The 24,280-nt window shown below is 35.8% G+C and overlaps 1 protein-coding gene across 10 annotated transcripts in view; it reads left to right on the forward strand.

The window, feature by feature from the left end:
* The window catches only part of Lacc1 (laccase domain multifunctional purine nucleosidase 1), a 59,459-nt gene extending 38,678 nt beyond the window's left edge, over positions 1–20,781 (forward strand). For 2 of the 10 annotated variants that reach the window (XR_015445857.1, XM_087197318.1), the window contains exon 7: positions 3,746–3,764. Coding sequence is in view for 1 of the 10 variants with exons in the window: in XM_087197320.1 (XP_087053446.1) it covers positions 3,746–3,779 (34 nt within the window). In the remaining 9 variants the exon portion in view is untranslated. Of the gene's footprint in view, positions 1–3,745; positions 3,780–11,776; positions 11,802–17,055; positions 17,219–19,377 lie in introns of those variants that run through there. The other 8 variants (XR_015445859.1, XR_015445853.1, XR_015445856.1 and 5 more) reach the window with 8 other exon arrangements.
* Positions 20,782–24,280: the final 3,499 nt, after the last annotated feature.

The raw sequence follows: 24,280 nt of genomic DNA on the forward strand, positions 1-24,280 counted from the left end.
CATTCTGGTATGGAATGCAGCGAGATGCTGGCAACTTAATATTGGACTTCTCAGCCTCCAATACTGTGAGAAATAAATTTATCCATTAGTTTCTCAGCCTGTAGTATTCTGTTACAGTGACACACACACACACACACACACACACACACACACACACACAAGACAGAAATGAGTCCCTATTATAGTTTAATGTCACTCACCAGTTTGACTGTATTTTAGTGAATGACAATGAATTATTGAAACTCAGTCAATGGTTAATTTCATTGAAGCTGCTGATACACATGTGGCTTCTTTTACTGAAGCAAACTGCCCCAGCTGCCACTAGCTTGTCATAAAACTGACCCATTCTCCACATAATTTTGTCTAAGGCTCATGCCAGCTCTATCTCTGTGCCAAAATTAGGCCCACTAAAACCTTAACTTTTAAAATATTCCATAGGGTACCACATTAGTGCACTACATGTGTGACATTATTCTGGTAAAACCTGTACAGCAGGAAATAACAAACTCTGTAGATACCCTTAAGACACATTTATGCCAACAGTTGAGAGAGAAAAGCCGTTAAAATTTAGGAATCTACCATCTCAATTAAGTTTCTGGGGTCAAGTTGTCTTCAAGTTGGGATATTCTGTCCAGAGGGTATGATTGTGCGTCCTCACTTTCCTACCACTAAGAAAGAGGAGCAATGTTTGGCAGGCATCTTTAGATTTTTGAGGCAATATGCACTACATTTGATTTTTCTGCTCTGACTCAGTCACTGACCAAAATATTTTCAGCTTTTAATGGAGTGCAAAGCAGAAAAAAACAAAACCAAAACAAACAAACAAAAAACCCCAAATTCCATGGTTAGTCAGATTTCAATATAAAAGGCTCTGTAATTGAAGTGTTTCTAAACCAGAAGTTCTTTAGATGTGTATGGCAGATAAAGAATCTGACTGGAACCCCTGGCAAGCCCAGATGAGAGATTTATACTTTGAGCCCCTAGGACTTTGGGCCAAGGCTATGACCTCTCTGCTAAGGAACTTTATTTCTTTTTAAAAACAGACCATGGTTTGCTACTGGGGTCTGGTAGAACTAAATACCTGACCATAAGTCTGAAAGTGACTTTGTGACCTAAATTTTCCAGTATGAATTGATTGTTTCAAATCTAGCTCATATAGTTTGATGTGCCTAGGGGGGTTCCATCAAGAAATGAGTGTTTATATGTGGAATTGGGCCTAAACATATCCTACAAGTAGTAATAAAACAATAGCAGGTGATTTGCTCCCACTCTCCTGGTTAGAAAGCTGACTCACTGCTTTTCCTCCCTTAGCTCACACCCAGGGCCCCATGGGGAGTTCTTTATGCCCTGTTGCCTCTCCTGAGAAGAAAAAATTTCATCCTGGTTTATAGATGATTCTACCACAAATTCTGGCATCAGGCATTTAGGGGTGACATGAGTAGCAGTAGAAAAGAAAAATCTTCCTATCAAATAAAACTTCAAGGAGTACATGTCATGGTGAATTTTGCCTAAAGAAAAATACCTTGTTTTAGGAATTACTCTTGAGTCCTCAGTTTTAACTATTATACTACTTCAAACATTAGGCCAAGTAGCACATTTATGTGAGGAAATAATCTACTGATTTCAATTTAAAAATGGACTTACTAGTTTAAAAATATAGTCCATTTTTAGGAACTAAAAGCATAGCGTATGGTGCACATAAGCATCATCTGTATTAATCAACTATACTACAATAATGTTGTCTAGCAAATAGTGGCACAGAATAATATGTATTTCTAGCAGATACATCCAAGTTAACTGAACTTTGGCTGATCTAGCCTGGCTTGGCACCAAGTGCCTGTCATCGTCCCTGAACTAGTGGCTACCCATGGCATGCTCTTCTCATGATGAAAAGCAGGAGTTCAAAAGAGCAAACCCAGTGAATCAAGCCCAACTTAAGTCTCTGTTCATGCCTCTAACATCCTGTTAGCCGGAGCAAGGCCCATTACTAAGCCTAAATTTAAGAGAGGAGGAAATTTCTCATTGAGGAGGGTCAAGAGTAAATAGTTACTGAGAAGTATACGGAAAACATCTGAATCAGGTCTGACTGTAAGGGTAGTTACTCAACAATAACATAATTACCATGCCATCTAAATTTAAAACTTGTATGTCTTTACAAAAATATTATTTAGTATATTGTTATCAAAGGGCTTCATTGTTTTGTGTTTGAGGGCCTGCAAACTACTCTCTTATACATCTTCATAAAATATATAATAGGTTGTTGTAAATTATAGTCACCCTACTGTGCTATAGCACTAGAATTTATTCTTGCTATCTAATTTTATTTTGTATCTGTTATCTAACCTCCCAGGCTCTCATTCCTCCCTACCCTTCCTGGCTTCTAGTCATCACTGTTCTGCTCTCTTCTTGGAGGTCAACTGTTTTAGCTTTTTTGTGAGTGAGGACATGCAGTATTTGACTCTGTGTCTGCTTTATTTCACTTACTATAATATCCTCCAGTTTCATCCATTTTGCTAAATATGACAGGATTTCATTCTCACGTCTGAATAGTATTTATATATATAATTATTAATTAATACATATAACCCACATTTAAAAAATCCATTCATATGCTGATGTACACATCTTGGTTAATTTCATATCTTGGCTATTGTGAATAGTGCTGCAATAAACACAGAACTTCAGGTATCTCTTTTGATATACTGATTTCATTTCCTTTGGATATATACCCTCAAGTGGAATACCTGGATCATATGGTAAATCAGAAACAGAGTCTCAGGTTTTCCTGTCTCCTGAAAGGTACAGTGGACCCTTGACTTACGAACTTAGTTTGTTCCTGAGGGTTGGTTGTAACTAAGTTGGTCAATTGAAGGTTCAGTCTCCTCTACACAGCCTTTGAAGGCTCTCTCCTGTATACAGGCAGGTCTCAGTGTCCTTAGAGAGACATTGGCTCAGGATTTCTCAATTAACCCCACACAGGAAAGAATGTTGTAATATTTCTTCCAGAACTCTTTAAGAGTTAAATCTGTATCTGAGATCATCTGGAAGCACAAGCGGCTGGCATTCAGGTCATAACTTGAGACTTTGGTCATAAGTTAAAATTAAAATTCCAGTTGTAACCCAAGTTGTTTGAATGTCAGGCCAGTTGTAACTGTAGGGCCCACTGTATTTGTTTTCACAAAGGGAGGTGAGGTGATGACATGAGGTTTAAGAATGGCTTGTCTGGGCCCAGGATTTAGCTCTGTGGTTCTGCTGTCTGCCCAGCAAGCGGAAGGACCAGGGTTCGATCCCTGGTACCAAAAAAAAAAAAGGCTTGTCTATGAACATATGTGAGCAGGCCACCAGCCTAAGGAACTAGATTTACTAAGAACTGATGTATTTGTATTATTTTTAATAGGCAAAAATTGAATCAGAAAGGCAAACATTTACATTGCCATGGAATAATTTATTTGGGTAAATTAAAAAGCAAGAGCCATCTGAGATGGGAATGTTCAGCTTATTTCTATGCTAATAATGGATCCTATCTACTTCATAACTTTGATAATTTCCTCTTAATTATTCCCATGATTTATAGGATTATAGTTTTTTAGAAAAATTAATTCCTACAGAAAACTCATGTAGTTACACTATCATCTTTTGGAAATCAAATCTGTTCTTTAAAATCCTGCCACATTTCTCTCTCATAGAGGCTGAATTAACTTGTGTACCATTTTTATTTTAAAATATGTTATTTGTTTTCTTTCAGGCTGTTGATTCAATCATTACATCCTGTATTATAGGTATGATTCAACTAAATTTATTATTATGACCTATTTTCCTTTTATTTTTGGGAATTTTATTAGCACACTGTTGCCTTTTTTTTGTTTCTTGTTTTTTGATTTTTTGGTTTTTTGTTTGTTTGTTTTTTGGTGAAAGATCCTTATTGTTCTTCCGGCGGGGAAAATTCCTAATTTATTTGGTTATCTCTAGGTATAGTTTAATTTTTTACTGGTGATTAAACTTTGGATAAACTTGTATTTTGTGCCTTTACTTTTCTTTACCTCTTTTGACTCATGATTTAGAAGGTATTGCTCATTTGTATTAAGGAGAATTGTTCAGGTATGATTCAGGCTTCTTTTGTCCAGTTATAGGAAAAGTAAAAATTATTATTAGATGAAAAATATATGCAAATAAAGCTAGAAGTTCCCCTAAGTTGTTGAAAGACCATTGCCATTCTGAGGGAAAAGGATTAGAATTCTTCATCACTCATTCAGAAATTAATTAATCAACGTATGTTGCTGTCTACTATGCCAGATACTATGGATATACAGAGATAAAAACTTGTGTTTATTGGGCAAACCCTTTTTAGCAAGGTTCCATATCTTTTTTCTAATCCTCACAGTATCTATCCTCATTTAACAAATCAGTAAATTCAAGCTCCCTGAAATAAAGTGACTTACCCAAAGTTACACAATTAGTAAATAGCTGAGTTGATGTTTTTAACTTGGCTTATCTGATTCCAAATTCATTCTCTTCACATACTCTGCTCCTTAACTCCTTCCATGAATAGGCCTTAGTATCTGCCTTTAACAATTATATGTACACAAAATATCACACAATAGGTAATTTACTTTCTATGAAATATTTAGAATAAGCAAATCTATAATGATAGGACATAGATAAAATTTTGCTTGGGCTGGGGATGTGGACAGGGTGTGACTACAAATGGGCATAGAATTTCCTTTGAGGGTGATAAAAATGTTCTAAAATTCTTTGTGATGGTGCCTGTACACTTCTGTGATATACTAAAACCCATTCAATTATACATTTTAAATGGGTGAACTGTATGGTATGTTAATTATATCTCAATAAATCTGAATTTTTTGTTGTTTTTCAGGGTTAACAGTATAGTAAAGCATATAGATCGATAAACAGCTAGCAAATACAATATGATCAATATACTCTGTAAATGCAGGGAAGGAAGAGGGTGAAGTTGTTACATCTGGAGCACTGGAAGATGCTTTATGAGGTAGAAGACATTGGAGGTAAATCTGAGAGGAAGATTAGAGAGTTGCTAGGTAAAAAAGAGTAGAGACTAAGATCACATTGGCAAAATCACAGGTACATGCAAAAACTGTTTTTTTGTCCCCCCCCCCCCCACTGGAAGAACGGCAAGACATGGCAAGTCATCAAGTTGAAAGTCTGTGAAGGATCAGTGGACATCTTGAGAAATGAGGTTGAAAAGGAGTCTGACTAGAAGAAATGTATTGAAGGCCACACTAAGGAATTAGACTTTATTCTATATACTATGGAGAAACTTTTTCATAGGTGGGAGAGAAAACATATTTTAAAACCAGATCTTATGTGTCTCTACATTAGAGATTGAGTTTCATGAAATAAATACCATCCATTAAATTAAATGAATATTACAAATTTGAATTTTTCTAATTTTGTTTCAATGCTTTTATAGTATGAGATTGTAAATTCATTTTGGTTTTGTAACTGTATAAGTATTTAAAGGATAAGGCATTTAGCATAATTTTAGATCTTTTTAAAAAATAAATGTGATAGAATATAGTTATCTTAAAATGTTTCTTTAAGGTAGCTCATAATTTACTTTTGTAAGAAATATTTGTCTAAGAGATAAAATACTAGTCAGTGTGTCTTCCAGACTTGTCCTAGGGAGCTCCAGTCTGTGCTAAAGGGTGCTCTGGGTGTCTTATTCTTCAGAGGTGGGAATCTTTACCTCAAACCTTAGCACCATCTGCATATCACTGTAAATTTTTTTTACAGCAATGAAATGAGCACTTTGTACTTTGTTAATACCAACATAAGATCATAAAAATCTGACCTATTAAGAAATGAAAATTTAAGTGATTGGACCATTTGGAGCAGTCCAAGGCATGATCTTAATGTAGAATGGAAGAAACCTTTATGGTGGATTTCGATGATTTCAAACTTTATAATAATTTGGTTACTGGCATAGGTAGCATGGGGAGTAATGGCCACCACATCCAGCAGCTTTTTCCCTTTGTCCATTCATTTGATTGAACTTTTGACAGACTCATTTGACAGGAACAAATCGGAGGTGTCAGGTGTGGCTGACCATTTGAACCTTCCCCTACCCCAAAAGGAAGCACTTCATTGTATTTTAACTAACAAACCTGAGAAGCAGTAATCTTTTTTTCCTTTGTTTGTTTCAGAATGACAAATGATATACCCTTGAATACAAGCACAGAGCCCCTCCCCCCATTCTTTGGTGAGAAGATATAAAAAGTTTGAAAATAAAAAAAACTACAAGATTTTCCAGTCTCCTATATTTCAGCCCTGCCTGCTGTTGTGTCATGATGTCTTTAAAAATGATGCAAGAAGCAGTTAGTATATTTTATCAAATGCGACTGTTAGAATTTGAAAGTTACAGAAAACTAATTTTTAAGATATCTACTAAAATATTATTAAAAATTCAAATGTTTATATATTTCTTATTATCAACATTTAAATGTAAAGATCATTGCCAATTCAATAAATGAAGAGGTAAAAATAAATTGAAAGAGATGCATTTTATATTTACCAAAAAATTAAGTATCTTATTAGGACTCATTTCAATTGTTCCTTTTATTTTTAGTGGTGTATTTGACTTCCCTTTTTGTTATTCTTTACCTCTCTTATTATCTTTGACTCTTTCTCTTTTTCCTCTTTTTTATTCCTTACTTTCTTTCTTTTCTTGCTCCCCTCTCCTTTTTTTCCCTTTGGTCCTTTAATGGACAGTACTTGAGACTGAAAGGTAATTTATAGAGCTGATATTATGTATTGCAATTTAATACTACTTATTATTTTCTTAAAATGTAATAAATATAGTATATTTTTGTTCTTTCTAGAAAAAAAGCAATTAGGTTACTTGTTTGCATAACCATATATGAGAATGATGGAACTGAGTATGAAGGTTGATGGATTCAGGTGTATGCAGGAATGATACCAGCACACACCTGGCTCAAATCTTCTTTATCTAACAAAATTCTTTGAAGTTATCAATACCTATACTATGATCTTGTGCTTGTCTTGCCTTGCCTTTCTCTTGTCTTTTTTCATTCTCTCTCCTTCCCTGTTGTGGTCTCGGCTTGGAGCATTGATACGATGTTGAGATTATATGAATTAGGTGTGAGTTCTGTTTGCATATATAAACTGGTTCATTGTTTCTGACTTCAATTCTAAAAGCACAGTCAGTGCATGTGATTTGGCCTATCTGCTCTCTGAGACTGGAAAGAGCCAGATTTTGTTATAAAAATATAATGAAAAGCATTGATAGAACTGCTTGGAAATTATTAATTTCACTAGTGGGTAAGTTGAAAAGAGATTAAAAACATTGTGGGATTGTGTATAAGTTTGGAGTACTTTTTAAAAAAATCTATGAAGCTTGACAAAATTTTATTAAAAAGAAATTTAATTTGGAAAGGCTTATATATGACAGTGGAAAAGTCAAGAGTCCAAATAATAAGACAACATTTCCATAGCTTTGCTTTGTAAAAGTATTAGTGCTATAAAAAAGGATATCAAGACAGAAGTCTCCTTCTGAGTCTACACATTAACTTAAGTACAACTGATACTTTCAAGTAGAACTGACACTATTGAGCCATTCTCTACTTTTTATTACATCAATAAAAGGTAGAATTGACAAAAATGTTCTAGTTCCTAAAAAGATAGTCTATTTGTTGATGACATGTGGTCAAAAATTCCTTTTAAAAACGAAATCTACAGCACTGCATTTAGAATTCTAATTTGTACTCAATACATTTTGTGGCGCGGAAAACACAGTGAACCTACTATTAGAAAGTAAAAATTTATTTCTCTTCTAGTGTCAGAAAATTTGTGATCCATTCTGTTTCACTAAAATGTACTGCCAGTGCTGACTGTTTTTCTGAAAGAAATCTCTGGACTAGCTCTCATAACTCAAACACTGTAGCCAGTGATCTACCTTTAGAAAGCCATTTCATTTCTGTGTATAAGACATTGTGCTCTGCATTTTTTTTCTCATAGAGCTATGTGAACAGATGTGAGTTAAGGACATATACTTTAATGTAGTTGATAACTTTAGTCATATCCTAACAAAGGATTGTTAAGTTTAGGTGACATTTTTCAGCTAGCCAGCATTTCTCTATGGATGGCACAGTGCGTAGATTTATATTCAGAAGCAGCCTCTGAATGACATAAGTAGTGAAACCAGAAAGCCATCCACTCATGACCAATTCAGTTTTTCTGATATGTAAATCACTCAAGGACTTGACTAGTTCAGCAGCTATAGTGTTGGTTGGAAACAAGTGCACATATCCTCAAACACATCCTTGAAAAATATATCACATAAAAATAGGCGTTGTTGTCTTGTTGTCACCATCAGACTTGTTAACCTGGAGTGTTTATCTCAGTGACTCGTTAATCCTCTAGCAATTGTGCCTCAATATCACCTACTATTTCATCAGTTTTTCTGGTTAGGGTGGTAGCCAAAGAGGAACATGTGCCACCTTTTGAACTATACCCTCTCCTAAAAATTTGCAACAAATGTCCTCAGAAGCAGGCAGGATCAACTCTTCACCAAAAATAAAGGGCTTCTTAGCTTTAGCAATATGGTTAGCCAATAATAATGATGTTTTCAGGTCAGGCACATTTGATGAATTAGTGGCCTAATTGTTTCTGTTCATGTTTTTTTTTTTCATTTGAAAGACTCCAAAGGTAGGTCTTTTAATGTAGGGTGCTTGGTCTCCATGTGACAAAGCGTTTTGAAAGTTTCATAGTTTTGTTGGATAGCCAGTCACCACATATACAAGTGGGTTGGAGAATGTAAATTGCTTGTTGCCGTGAATCCATAGTTAAAGTAGGACTCGGCATTTTCTTTTAAATGCAACTTTATTTTTGTTAGCAGTCTGAGAGTCTTCCCCCTTTTCAAAGGGGTCTTTCCCCCCTTTCAAAGAAGCTCTCCAGTGACAATTGTTTTTTATTTATTTTGGCTAGAGTCAGCTTGTGGTCTTACCAAAATTGTGATAAGTGCACAGTGTGGGAAGAGCCACAAATAGAAGTGATAAAAAAAAAATGGGCAGTCCACACACAAACTAAAATAATCATTAGATTCTGACTTAAAGCCTGCTACCATATGCAGCTGTACACTGAAGTACATCAACTCATTTGCCCCTATAATTCTACCACCAGATGACACTTACTTGTCTTTTGCTACTCATCAATAGGGTTTTGATATGAGTCTGCAAACAATGTATTTATTATAGTCTCTGTTCAGTCAAACCTCTCTGCTAATGTTAATCTGTATTTGCAATCACTCCCCAACACTAGCATCACTGCCTCAACTCCACCTCAAATCGTCATAATTTTCTGTTGTTTTAAGTCACTCAGTTATTAGTCAGGTTTTTGTTACTATTGTAAAATTCCTGACATTGGCTACTTACATATAAAAGAAATTTATTTAATTCATGGTTTTAGAGATTCAAGCTCTAAATGGCATGGCACGGGTCTTGTTTCTGGTCTACCCATGGTACAGTTGATGGCTGATAGTGGAGCACAAGTGAAGGAAAGATCACACAGTGAACCAGGAAACAGAGAAAGTGTGTGTGTGGAGAACAAGGGAGGACAACCTGCTCCTATTATAGTAAGCTTCTTGTGAGAGCTACAAAAAAGTTGCACAAGAACTGTCTCACACTCCCAAAGACATAAGGATATCCCACTAGGCCTCACCTCTTAGTTTTTATGGGAGCTCCCAATATTGAACATTTTTGGGGACACATTTAAACCCTATCCAAGCCATATCACATAGTTTTTTGTACTTTGTTGTAATAACCCTAGGAAACTAATATATCTGCTAAATGTTTCATGTACATTTGTGGAAAAACAAAAAATGTGTATTCTGTTGATGTTGGATGGTCTCTTTCATAAGATCAATTAGGTCAGAAATGTTGACAGTGCTGTTCAAATCTTCTATATATTTAATGATTTTCTCCCTACTGTAAATTATTAGGAAAAAAGTTGAAATATCCAACTTTTGCAGGGATATATCCATAATCCAGTGAATTTATCTCTTTTCCCACTTGGTTCTTCATGATTTTGAAGCTCTGCTAATAGGTGCAGAAATATTTATAATTGTCATGTCCTCTTGCTTCTTTGGTTCCTTTGTCAGTATAAAATGACTTTCTTTATCCCTGCTAATTCTTTCCTTTACAACATACTTTGTTGAGGATCTATCTTCCTACTTCCTATTATGGAGATCAAGAGATGGAGGGAGGGAAAGTAATAAATAAACTTGAAACAATGTCCTTTCTAAGACTATTTTTTCATATTTAAAATAGGTTTCTTATGGACAGTATGTAGGGTTTTTTTTGTTATTGTATCTGATTTGACAATCTCTTCTTCTTATTTGCTGTAGTTAGACCAATAATATTTAACATAAAAGTGATACTGTTGAATTTAAATGTTTTATATTTTAAATTCAAGATCATAATCAGTTATACATTTTAGAAAATTGACAAGTATCACCAATGTAAAAAAAATTCAGAAAGATTTACATTTTTAAATAAATAATTACCTAAGTATATTTTTGGCTGTATATTTGTTTGTTTGTTTTTTTGTTTTTTGATACTGGGGATTGAACTTGGTCCTTGCGCTTGCACAGCAGGTGGCAAAACCACTGAGCTAAATCCCCGGCCCTTGGCTGTATATTTTTACCTTTTGACTCTCCATATGACAATGGCTACTGTAATACTTTCTATGAATTAATATAAAAACAATCCTGTCTATTGTCTGATTTGGTTTATAAAAATTGCTTTCATTGTTGATAATGTTTTAAACTGTTTCTTTCAGCTTAACAACTCATTATAGGAAGGTCACACACATTTTAAATATTTTTTATCAAACTTGGGGAAACCTTAAATTTTTTTCATATATGATTTGTAAGGTTTGGAAGAATTTCCAAAGATTAGCCTCTGGCTCCAAACATTTCACTTCTCCTCCTCCTCCTCCTCTTCCCCCTCCTCTCCCCTCCTCCCCCTCCTCCTCTTCCTCCCCTTCCTACTCTTCTCCCACCTTTGTCCTTTTTTTGCTACCTATATATTTTCAGTGCCAAATACAAATATCCCCATTATCATATGTCCTCTGGCCATGTGTTCTCTTATCATGATTCTGAGTGAATTGCCGTGGAAAATAATAGGAACATCCTGGAAGCCAATCCTACACCAGAGGAGCTGAAAATAACTATACATGAAAGTGACTATTAACTATGTAAATATATCCCACTGAAGCCAAACTAAATGAACTCCCAACTCAACATCCTCTCAGAAAAATTCAAAAACATTATAGTTACATCAAATATTTTTAGAAAATGTGATGGGGAGTAGTTGGAGTATTCTTAACATTTTATTTGAAGTACTGTACAGGTGTACCTCATTTTATTATGTTTCACTTTATTGCTTTTTCTACTTACTACATATTTTTACACATTGAAGGTTTGTTGAAACTGTGCTTCAAGCACGTCTATCAAAGCTATTTTCCTGAGAGCATGTGCTCACTTTGTGTCTGTGTCTCATTTTGGTAATTCATACATTATTTCCAACCTTTCATTGTTATTGTATCTGTTACAGTGATTTGTGATCAGCGTTCTTTGATGTTACTGTCATAACTGATTTGGTGCTCCATGAGCCTTGCCCATATAAGAAGGCAAACTTACTTGATAAATATTGGATGTGTTCTGACTGCTTTACTCACTGGCCATTTCTCCATCTCTTTTCCCCATCTCTGGCTTCTCCAGTTCCTGAGACACAACAAAACTGAAAGTAAGTCAGTTGATAGCCTTACAATGGCCTCTAAATATTCAAGTGAAAAGAAGATTTGTGTGGCTTAAAAGCTAGAAATGATTAAGCTTTATGAAGAAAGCATATTAAAAGCTGAGACAGGACAAAAGCTAGGTGTCTTTCTCCTGCTAATTAGCCTAGTTACGAATGTAAAGGAAAAATTCTTGAAGAAAAGGCAAAGTGCTACTCCAGTGAACACAGGATTAATACAAAAGTGAAACAGCCTTATTGCTGAAATGGAGCAAAATTTCAGTGGTCTGGATAGAAGATCAAACCAGTTACAGATTTCCCTAATCCAAAGTCTAATCCACAGTCTAACTGTTCAATTCTGTGAATCTGAGAGAGGTCACTAAGGTGCAGGAGAAAAGTTTGAAGATAACAGATGTTGGTTCTTGAGGGTTAAAGGAAAGAATGTAATGTTGCCATAACATTAAAGTACAAGGTCAAGCAGCAAGTGTTGATATAGAAGCTACATTCAGTAATTAAGAATATCAGGCTATTTGATGAAGTTGGCTAAACTAAACAATAGATTTTTAATGTACATGAGACAGCCTTATATTGGAAAAAATGCCACATAGGGCTTTCATAACTAGAGAGGAGACAGCAGTCCTGGTTTCAAAGCTTCAAAGGACAGAGGCTAACCCTCTTGTTAGGAGCTAATGCAGCTGGTGATTTTAAGTTGAAGCCAATGCTCATTCACCATTTAAAAGTTCTGGGGGGCTTAGAATTTTACTAAACCTACTCTTCCTCTGCATTATAAGTGGAACAACAAAGCCTGGATGACAACACATCTGCTTACATGGTTTACTGAATATTTCAAGTCCACTGTTGAGACCTGCTTCTCAGAAAAAGATTCCCTTCAAAATATTGCTCATTGAAAATGCAGTTGGTCACCTAAGAACTCCAATGGAGAAGTACAATGGGATTAATGTTATTTTCATTCCTGCTAATGCAACATTGATTCTACAGCCCATGGATCAAGGAGTAATTTGGAATTTCAAGTGTTAACTTTAATTTTATAAGGTTCTAGTTGCCATATATAGTTATTTCCCTAATGCATCTGGGCATAGTAAATTGAAAACCTGGGAAGAGTTTAGCATTCTTGATGCCATTAAGGATATTTCTGATTAATGGCTGCAGGTCAAAATATCAGCAGGAGTTAGGAAGAAGCTTATCCCATACCTTATGGCTGACTTTGAAGGATTTAAGTCTTCAGTGGGGAACACACAACTCCAGATGTAGTAGAGATAGCAAGAGAACTAGATGCTAGAAATCTAGAAGATGGTGTGAACATTGTTGAAATGACAACAAAGGATTGAGAATATTACATAAAATTGCTAGTTGCTAAAGCAGTGGCATGGTTTGAGAGGATTAACTCCAATTTTGAAAGAAGTTAGGTGCTACTAAATAGCATCAAATGCTTTAATGATATTTTTCTTGAAAGAAAAAGTTAATTGATGTAGTAAATTTCATTGTTGTCTTAATTTAATAAATTGCCACAGCCACCCTAACCATCAACAGCCATCATCCCAGCAACACCCTTCACCAGCAAAAAGATTAAGGCTTATGGAAAGTCCAGATGATGGTTAGCCTTTTATAGCAATAAGTATTTCTAAATTAAAGTATGAGTGTTATTTTATTAAAACACAATGCTATTATACACTTAATAGACTATAGTATAGTATTAAAATACTTTTATGTGCATTGAGAAATCAAAAAATTCATGTGACAAGACTTATGGTTATATTTGCTTTATACAGTGGTCTGGAGCCAAATCTGCAATAGTACTATATTTTACTTTTACAAATATTATCAAACATATGATTTGTTAATACATTATTAAGTTCCCATCAAAAACTTCAACAGATGATAGACCTTAAAATGTAAGTTTTATTAATTTCATGGTAAATCCACCTTAGGGTGGTTTTTTAGGGGCAAATCTAAGTCTTAGTAATCCCTAGGAATAACTTTTGAGAAAAATGACTGATACTTCTCTTTAGAAAGTTGAGTCTTAGAAACAGTTGTCCAGTATAGGTTTAAGTGCCAGTTCTGGTTCAATAGGCAAAATCACAGAATTTGCTTTTCAGTGTTTTACTCTAGAATTTGGTCCCTTCTCGGCCTATACATTCTGCCTGGAATTTCATTTACTCTCAATGGTTCAACTGCCACCCTAGTACCTTTCTTGTGCATTAGACATGTATATATCACTATTCAGTAACAATTCTACCTCAAATAGAAGTGCTCTTCCTTTTCAACCTTCCCTTACCTCTTGTGTTGAGCAAAGTAAAATTCTGAAAATTACCAATGGCTTCTCTTCTGACCTCATTCTGCCAACTGCTGAACACAGTGCTAGGCACATAGTAAATGTGTAGTGGATGTTATATATGATTATGTTATAATATTTTAATCACATTAATAACTAACTCCTGTTGGAGTTCACATTAGATATTTCTCATCCTCCACTCTCCAATGTTATCACTCTTATCCAACATACTGTATTTTTTCATGTGGATGATTGTAATACTCTTAACTTCCCCCTACCTTCCATCTTATCCCTCTTTCCAGTCATGGTGACTTGAGCTCTTTGGAAATGGAACTCTGATCTATGACACTTTTCTGCTGACCACTTTTCAAAGCTTTCACTTTGACCTGAGAATGATATTCCAATTTCTTTACCCTTGTTTTAAGGACATATACCAGGCTGAATACTATCTCTAGCCTCATTTCTTACCTCTTCCTTGAAATGAGCTCTAATCTAGACATGCTGAATATCTTTCACTTCCTCAAATTGCCCAATGTGCTCAATTCCAAGAACTTTTCACCCCTAAATTGTTATTAAACATCAGTCATAGTGATTCTGCCTCCTAAGAATTTTTTCTCTTTTCCATTTCCACACTCCTGCCACTCTGGCTTTTCCCCATTCCTCTCTCTGCAATAACCTCCTAATTGATGTTTTCTTGATCCTAGCTTGCTCTTTCATTTCTTTCTGCACCTTGCCAGTAAAGTGACCTTTCAGAAAAAAAATTTATCTTGCTATCTCATTCCTTAGACCCATCGATGGCATGTAATCCCCATTACTTTTAAAACAAAAGTAAAGTATCTTTGCTTCACAGATAAAGTGTTTCTGAATTGGGTTTCTGCCCCACTAGATCTATAGTTTCATCTTCTATCATTTTCTCATATAAAACATTTGTGAAATTGAACTCTCATCGTTCTCTAAACAACATGCACTTTCCTACTTCTAGGTTGTGGCACAAACTCTATTCTGGGCCTGGACCATCTCCTATGGCTCTTATTCCTCTATTTCCATCATCAGTCAGCTGCTCAATGTCATTGGTACCCAGTTCATCATCTCTCTTTGTGCTTCGGATGGTGTCCACATCATTTATTTTTTTCTAGCTAGAGCACACACTCCTAGAGTTGTTTCTTTTATACATTTTTAGATTTTCTACAGTAGTCAATTATTTTTACATTTTAATAAAAATAAAAGGATTGTAAGGGGAATTGGTAGTGCTTAAGTTGCAGAAGAGCAATATAGGGAGGGGTGAACTGGGCAGTAAGATGAGTGGCTTTGTACATGTTTCCAAATATATGAGGACTTTGATGGAGAATTGCGATGTCCATCTGGTGGAGATTGAAGGGAAGCAGATTTCTACTTCTATATGAAAGTTGGTCAAAGTTGTTTGAAGAATAAATCAGCTGCTGAGTCAGGAAGAAATGGATGAATTACTTCTGGATCTACTTAGGAAAATACCTGTCTTCCAGGTAGAGTAAAATTTCTGTTCGAAGAAAGAATCTCTGTCAATTTGAAAAATGAGTCAGATGGCCTGGGGTGGTTCTTCTTCTCTTTGGCTTTCTTCATTATTTTCTAACATAAAAATAATGTGTTATACCCTTGTTTAATATACACTTATACCTTGAAACATCCTATGTATTCTTATACTCTGAAAACAGACAGACATACCACTATTCAAAGGGACCCAGTATAGCCAGAAGAGCAGAAACCCCTCTCAGAATTCAAGTTTAGCCATTTTTTAAAATAAAGAGTGTTTTAGAGAGTCCTTTTCCTTCTTTGTGCTGTTCATCCTTTTTCTAATTAGAATCCCCTTCCTGGCTATACATAGTATTAAATGAACATTTTTTTTAATGTGTCTTATGACACACCTTACCCTACTCTGTATTATGCTCCTTTACATATTTGAATTACCTATCCAGTTAGAATATGAATTATGTCTTAACTTTTTAACATAATCTCTGCAGCCTTTATATCTGTCTTTAGCAAGGATTCCATAAGCAATTGTTACAGTGAATTTAATTTAGGCAACAGAAAAACAGACCCAACTAATTCACTCTGAAATAATTTAGTAATCTACTAGATAAATTAGGACTGATTTTAAAAAATGTGAACATAGAACCTTAGTATACACTGACATACACAGAGATAATTTCTGAAATGTGGAAAACTGGCAGTAGTCCTGGCAAGTTGGGGAGGTAACTCTGGCAATTACAGGATGAAAAGGTAGATAGTGCCACTGAGAATTAGGAGCAACATTATAGTCTGAATGTCTACGTTCTGAGTTACACTCAAGTGGTCCTCAGAAGAATCTGATAGGCAGCCCTGTTGGGATCTAGGGAATATTGCAAACCAAGGTAATTCAGCCTATTGTTAATGTTGGCCAGAAATCACACAGGGTACAACAGGGTACAACATTAGGAAACACCAGAATTCACAAAGCAGGAATGCTTCTGTCTCCTTTATAGGCATCTGCAAATGGAATTGTCTGACAGTGGAAAAGAAAACAACTAGATTCCTCAGGAAGAGGGAAGGGAGGGAGACTTTTATTTCTCTTGATTTACAGAGTTTTCTTTCTATGGCTAGCAAAATTACTCTTCTGTCTCTTATTCTTCATGGCTAGTATCCAGGGAGCTGTTGATCTGTAATAATCTACCTTCCCCTAGACGACTGCATTTAGAGGCCCTGTAAGGGGCAGCATCATATTTGAAGCCAAAAATAATTTCTTACCTTTTTGGAAGTGGAAAGATGTCAGAGGAAGAGAATAATGTAAATAAAGACTAGTGGAAATAGGAGAGGGAAACTTACTTGGGATGGGGAGGGATATATCTTGCAACTTAGGGGGAAATAGACCAGTTTGCAAACTGACTTTTCCCTTAAAAATCCAGTTGAAACTGTTGATGAGTCTGTGCCCATTCCTGTCTGTTGGCTGATCTTCTGCAGCAGCTGAAATTGGAAATGATGACAAGACTATGTGAACCCTAGATGGAGGAAAGACATTTCTGGGGTCTGTCCCACAGAACCTTCCACCTTCCAGCTGACAGCATCATCTGTATTTTGGAAAGTCTCCAATCAAAACTTGAAGATGAGAAATTTTCCTGACAAGGTGAGAGATGTAGCAGCCACAGCCTGTTCAAATTGTTTTTTCTTTGTTCTGTGAGAGATAAAGTCACTACTCCACAAACAAGTTAGAATACTTAAGATATTTTTTCTTTCTTTCTTATTCTCTTATATACACCTGTCCAATAATCCTGCAAACATATACTTCTACTTTATTACTTTGCAATCAGGTCTAATAGTTACAGTCATAGATAAATATCTTTCTGTGTGTGTGTCTCTCCAATATTTCCTAAACTAATGGCTAACTTTCCAGATTTGGTGATCTTAAATTCAGGGCCACCCTAGTAGGACAAAGGCATTTTACCATCAATAATATATTTTTTAAAAGTGTTACTAGCCAAAAAGGGAAACTTAAAAACTCATTCCAAGCAATATTTTGGGGGGACAGGAATTGTTGCTGAAATAAATGAAATGGCTGACAGTTTCCCACAATGGCTCATTTGAAGGGAATAAGAGGCACCTAGAAGTATACCATTTGCTAAAACAAACCCAGCCTCCTTCCTTTATAATTACAGCTTATGTTATAGATTTCTTCCTAATGTGGAGATGTTGCCAAGGCAATAGTTTAGCAATCTTCTACATAGTTGCTTTTCACATTAATCCACAGGCTTCACAGACATTAATCTTTATAACATACCTATGCAGTCCAGAAGGGGAAAATACAGTTTTTTAGTCTTTCTTACCTGGTAGAGGAAGAATGTTAGAAAACAAGCCTTTCTGGTTTCAGCTCTCTCTTCCAGAATATAGCATCAACAACCACTATGGATTTTTAAATGGCCTCAGGAGCTCAGGCCAGGATGTGGGGAAAAAACAGCAGGAAAGCTAAAGGGAATGCACACAAGAAATCTGACCAAGGACACAGCTGATGATCAGAGTAGGCAGTCCTGCTGTTGAAACAAGGTGGAAGTCAAAGGAAGAATCCCACAAGGACCAAAGCCCAAAGTCACAGTTAGCAAAGCTCAGGGCCAAAGTGCAAGACAGGAATCGAAGAATTGTTCAACACTGAGGAAAAATGCCCAGTGTCAGCATTCAAAAATGGCCTTCTGACTACTCTTTGTGCATTGATACCTCCATATCCCCGACATGGGGTGGAACCTTTGGGAAACATCCACTATGGCTTGGCTTTGGGGACTAGCATTACGAGGAGCTGTTTAAATCTTCATTAGTCATACACTGGGAAGGATAGAATGAGACGCATACCCCAGATTACTCTGGAACTATAAAGCTCACCAAAGTAGTAACACTGAGGCAGGGTCTGGAGTAGAATGAGTGAGTGAGGTAACTAGGCCACACAACTTAAGCAGGCATTCACTCTCAGAATTGTGAAAATGCAGCATTTCCAAGGTTCAGAGAGGCAAAGGGCACCTCCCAACTCAGACCTGACAGCACCAGACCTAGCATCTGGTAGTCTGTTCTCTTTGACATTAAGCTATAAGTCCACTTGGAAACTGCAGAGCTTGTGGTATTTCTTGAAACAAAATACATTATTAATATTTAGCTGCTTTCTGACATTTACTAGTACTGTATAGAATAGATGAAAATAAACTGATGGAATAGAAAAATTTTGGTTAATGCTATAGTAAAGACATTTTTTCTTATCCTTTTGCTGGCCAAAAATTCTAAGTACATCCCAAGAGTATTTACTTCAAAAAGAACTAAGAAGAAGTTACTGTACTGTGAGACCCAGGCAAAAGCTTGCCAAATGAATTGATAATGAATTAGAACTACAGAGAGAGATAATGTGATTCACATGCATTTCATAATAATATTCACCGTTCTTTATTTTTGTTTCATCTGATAGTTAAAGTAGCAAGTTCATTTCATTTATATACTTTTTTTTTACAGTTTTGACAGAAGGTTTAGGAAGTATCCATATTAAGAGGTCAAAAGCTTTTTTTCTGAAACATGTAATTTGAGTCATTCCAGATGACTCTGTCTCAACCTATTAGGATGTTAAGGAAAGAACAAGACCAAAAAGAACAATGTAAAACTTTATCCAGCAATTTTTTAAAAAGGACTTATGGTGTGGTTCTGATTTGGGTTGATTGTGAAGATATCCTCAAAACCCACATTCTAAATCTAAACAGGGATGTCTTCAGTTTTCCATTCACGAAGTGATTTTCTTTCTTTCCCTTTTTCCACTAGGCTGTACAGATTGGGTCTTTTCCCTCTGCTTCTGAGGCTGCCATCCGTTATCAGGATTTATAGTTGCTGACATCTTGCTTTAATAATTCACAAGGAATAGAATCCATTTTGTGCTTCCGTTTTCTCAGTCAAGTCATTGATGCAGACAGATGGAAAACAGGCTTTTTGTCAGTGAAATAAATCAAGAGAACTCAAAGTAATACTAAAGGACTTGCCACTACTAAACATTTTACCACCAATGTACAGCTAGATAAAACCAGAAGCAGGGCAGGCTCTGCAGTGAACTCTGAGTTCTAGCACTTCTGGCATTGAAGGAAAAAGCCTGCTCTCCCATAGTTCTTCAGAAGGCTGGCAGCCAAAGGTGGTGGCTTTCGTGATTTATGGCAAGGAAATCATTTTAAGGACAAAATTAAATTCCAAATTCACACACTCCCAGTATATAACCTGTGGTGTGTATTTGCTAATTGTGGTAGTAACTATTATGTATTATCTATATAACTGCAAAAGATTCCCTTTGTTTCAGAGTGTCATGAGACAACAGGGCAGGAAAAAGCAGGCTGTGTGATGTAACTTCAACTGCTCTGTATCCAGGAGAAAGAGCCTCCTGGGAACATGCCCTTGCTTCATGTTTCTTTAATATTAAATTAACAAGTTCTATGTCAGGCTCAGATCCTCAGAAGGGACCTGAAACCTGTCAAGGTTTGCAGTGTCCTGATTTTGTTGATAGGTTCTGCTCATTAAAATTCAGAGGTAGAAGAAAAAAGTGCCTCTTCCTTGCGGCCAGTTCCTCTCCCTGAGCAAACAACACCATGGCTCAGAGGCATTGTAGATCGTGAAGTCCACGGCCAATTTCAATACTTGGTTCCTCCCTGAAGCCAATAACTTTGCCCATACTATATAGTGGATGCACCCCTCTAGTAAAGAATGTATTTATTTAGGGTTATGCAGAAACCAAAGATGAAAAAAAAATCCTTTAATAGACCTTGCAGCTGAGCCCAGGCCTGTTGCGTGAGTCTGGCTGACCATTGTAGCTTGCTCCTGTACACAAACAGCCTTTGGGGCTTCAGCATTACTTGAGTTTTCAGTTTGATTTTGGCACTACCTGTTTTTACAGACTTTTCTTCTTTGTATTTTTCACACATCTCATACCATTATTAAAAGTTTTGGAGAGACTGGACCTAGGAATTAAGTAAAAGTGATGCTTTTGAAGAGTGTTATTTTCAATAAAATATCACAAACATCACTATATGGAAATCAGTTGCCATCTGATATCCGTGAACATCTGTATATGTAAATATATATAAATATATAGATAGATATTTACAAATATAAAATGTTAATCATATTTATATGTGGTTTGCTCTAGGTAACTATAGATAAAAATTAATCTCAGTTTCACTTGGATTTAGTAACAATTTGGCATCTGCTTTTTTCATACAGTTGGTAAATGTACATAATTTTAAAATGAGCTTCAGAATATAATTTTTCCTTTGCCTTCTTTAAAATGTAATTTGAAATTGGAATAAAATAGACTGAATATCAATTTAGGCTTAGAACCTTCCTTGAATATTAATATGCTAAGGCTTCAGTGTTTGAGTGCTCTATAAATTCCAGTCACTAAAATCTAATTTCTTTTTCATTCCTCCATCACATTTTAAAGGTTGTAGTGGACCTAAGGGGGTAGGTAGTTCACTGTTGCAGCTTTTTCCAAGGCTGAAGGAAGAATTGATCCCAAAATGTGCTGCCAGACTACAGCACTGTTTCAACCCTTACCTCACAAATGTGAATTCTTTGGGTGGTTAAACTATCATGTCTCTGGACACAAGGGATTTTGTCTAGACCTCACTACATGGATTGCTGGAGGCAGCCAGCTTTCCCAGAAGACACAAAGACACATACTTAAATAGTTAAACTCAATGTATTTTCCCCTGAGTACTATCCCTAAATACTAATTCCTCCAGTAAGGGAACTACTTCTCAAAACTTTCCTTTTCTTCCCTGCCTCTCTCTTTCCCCTTCCTCTTTTTCTTTCTTTCTTTCTTTCTTTCTTTCTTTCTTTCTTTCTTTCTTTCTTTCTTTCTTTCTTTCTTTCTTTCTTTCTTTCTTCCTTCCTTTCTTTCTTTCTTTCTTTTTCTTTTCTCTCTCTCTTTCTTTTCTTTTCTCTCTCTCTTTCTTTCTTTCTTTCTTTCTTTCTTTCTTTCTTTCTTTCTTTCTTTCTATCTAGTTGCCATCCAAATATTAAATGATTACGAGGTATCTAAGACTTCTTTAGACCTTTATATTCTGCTTTTCAACTATAAAAAACCAGAAAGACAAGAAGAGAGATATTGAGGGTAGGGTGAGGCTCAATCAAAGGCCTGAATATGGAACCTAACTATCCAGCTTCTTTTGTCCACTCACCATGAAGAGTATGAAAAAGAATCCATAAAAAATGGAAAAGTGAGTTTATTTATGTCTTACTTTTCTCACTGCTGACACAAAATAACTGACCCAAAGTTCAATGAAGAAATGTTTATTGTAACTCATAGTTTGTAGAGGTTTCAGTCCATAATTGGCTCGTTCCAACACAGGATGGCATGGCAGAGAGACATGGAGGAGGAGAAACAGTTCATGGTGGGCAGAAGGCAGGAAGGCAGCAAAGCAGCAAAGTAGCAAGCAGCAAGCCACAGCAACCAGCAATGACCCTTTTTCTGTCTCCTTAATAGTCTTATCCAGGCTACCTGCCCTTAGGGCAGGTAACACCCACACCTAGGGTGGAACACACTTTTTTTAGTATATGTCCTGCCAAAGTGAGCACAGTGGGGCACTCTTAATCCTAGCATCACACCTAAATCAGTTCCAGCATCACATCTTTAATCCCAGTATCACACACTCTAGATCCAGCCACCTTCAAAAAAGACCCATCTATAACTGCATGAGGCTTTGGGAGAACATCTAAATACAAGCCATGACAATACATAATTTTGCCAAATTAGAAGGGCAGCTAGTCTTCCTGCCCCTTAAGTGCACAGAAGTACTCCAATTTATAGAAGGGGTAGAACAAAACCCAGAAAATATGTATATGTAGGTTTAGCCAGGCTTTAGCCCTCCAGAAGGGCCCAGAAATGTTGAATCTTTCTTGGCACCAGGGTTAGGGGGTGGAGTATGGGGAGGGGAGGCAGTTTATGCTCTCAGCATGAGGAAACTAAAGAAATAGCTTATCTTTTAAAAAAAAATACTTTTTTTGGTACCAGGGATTGAACTTGGGACCTTGCGCTTATGAGGCAGGTAATGGCACCACTGAGCTAAATCCCCAGCCCCCCCAAAAATCCAAATTTTTTAAAAAGATCCATTTTATCCTGCCAGTTGCAATATATTTAAGTCAATGTATTTGGCTTTGAATTATTTTCAAGCCAATTATTAGCTGTGTAATAATGGACAAGTGTAAGCTTCAGTTTCCTATAAATAGGAATAATATATCTATCTCATAAACTTTCTGGGAGGGGGTATATTTCAAATGTAAGTGTGTACAAAACCCTTGGTTAGATACCAAAAAAAGGAAAAAAAAAAAAAGCTACTGGGAAAATTAAAGCATAAACCAGCTCCTAATTCACAGTAGGGCTCACTAATTTAGTCTCCTTTCTTCTCTCTCTCAAAAAAGGCTGTTTATAGATTATATTAGATTCTTTAAAAAAATCATTATAAGACATTAGGTATTCAGAGAACTAACATGCATAATTTTGATCATTAATAAGTGACTCCAATGGTCCACATAATGTAATAATTTGAATTCTGTCAAGGTAACATCTGAATCTTAAACACTAAGGAGGCTGGTTTGCAGAGTGAATCTCTTGTCTGGATTGGAGCCTTTTCAGCAATAAGCATTTTCATCTCTGCCTGACTTTGTGGTTCTTAGCTCATCTTTCCATCAGTATACCCTGTATACCTTATATACCTTGTACAGCACAAAAAACTGTCTTATGGAAAATATTCCCTACTAGTAAAAGGAACAAACAGGAAAAAGAGAGAGAGAAAGGAGAGAGAGAGAGAGAGAGCTAAACCCAATCAGCAAATAGTGTTGGCACAGAAAGGAAGAAAATGTTTTAAAAATCTAAGAAATAGATAATGTTTACACAGAAAAACATAAATTTGGGATAAATTATGGAGTGGGAATGCTGCATTGGTAGTGGCTTGGAACTGTGATATGAATGCTTTTACCATGTGTTGTATAAGGAAAAGCAATTCACAAACTTTTTAAATAAATTTTCCAGACAGAATTTATATTATAGCTTTATAAATTAGTCTGGTCCTCTATTTATAGAAATATAAAAGTCTTAAGGGGCCCATTAAAAGTGTTTAGTGGTACTTCACTGTATTTTGTAGGAGAAATTCTGTACTATAAAGGTATCTGTGATTTGAGGAATTTTTAAGTGTTTTAGAACCTATCTCCTAAGAATTTCAGGATCTGTTGTAATTATTTTCAATAATTACAATTACTATTATTCAATATACTATTACATGGTTCCTGCTGTATAGCAAATTTTAAAATGTTAATTATTAAGCCATTGTTCAATATTCACCCTGTAAAGAGAAAATTTTCATCTTTAATTTCTTGCTTTATAGAGAGGCTATGACATTCTTCAGTAAATATTCAATACCACTGTATATAAGACTCCATGCTACAAAGTACGTGGACAAATCAGACAGGGCCTGCCTTCTTTTGAGGGAGGAAAAATACTGGCTTCATAATGCAAATATAACTCTCAGCATTAAAAGGATAAATTATCTTGGGGAAAGAATATTATTATCTATGGTTGGCAGAAGGTCATGATACTGGTGAATTTAAACATGTTAATCCCTTAGTAGTCATCTAGGGAGATGAAGGACAAAATTATTTATTTTGAAACTAAAAGCACAGAGGTAGC

The sequence above is a fragment of the Heterocephalus glaber genome, unplaced genomic scaffold (assembly GCF_053883595.1).
Source record: "Heterocephalus glaber isolate CG9 unplaced genomic scaffold, H.glaber_assembly_v1.0 deba00001666, whole genome shotgun sequence".
In the NCBI taxonomy this organism is placed as follows: domain Eukaryota; kingdom Metazoa; phylum Chordata; class Mammalia; order Rodentia; family Bathyergidae; genus Heterocephalus; species Heterocephalus glaber.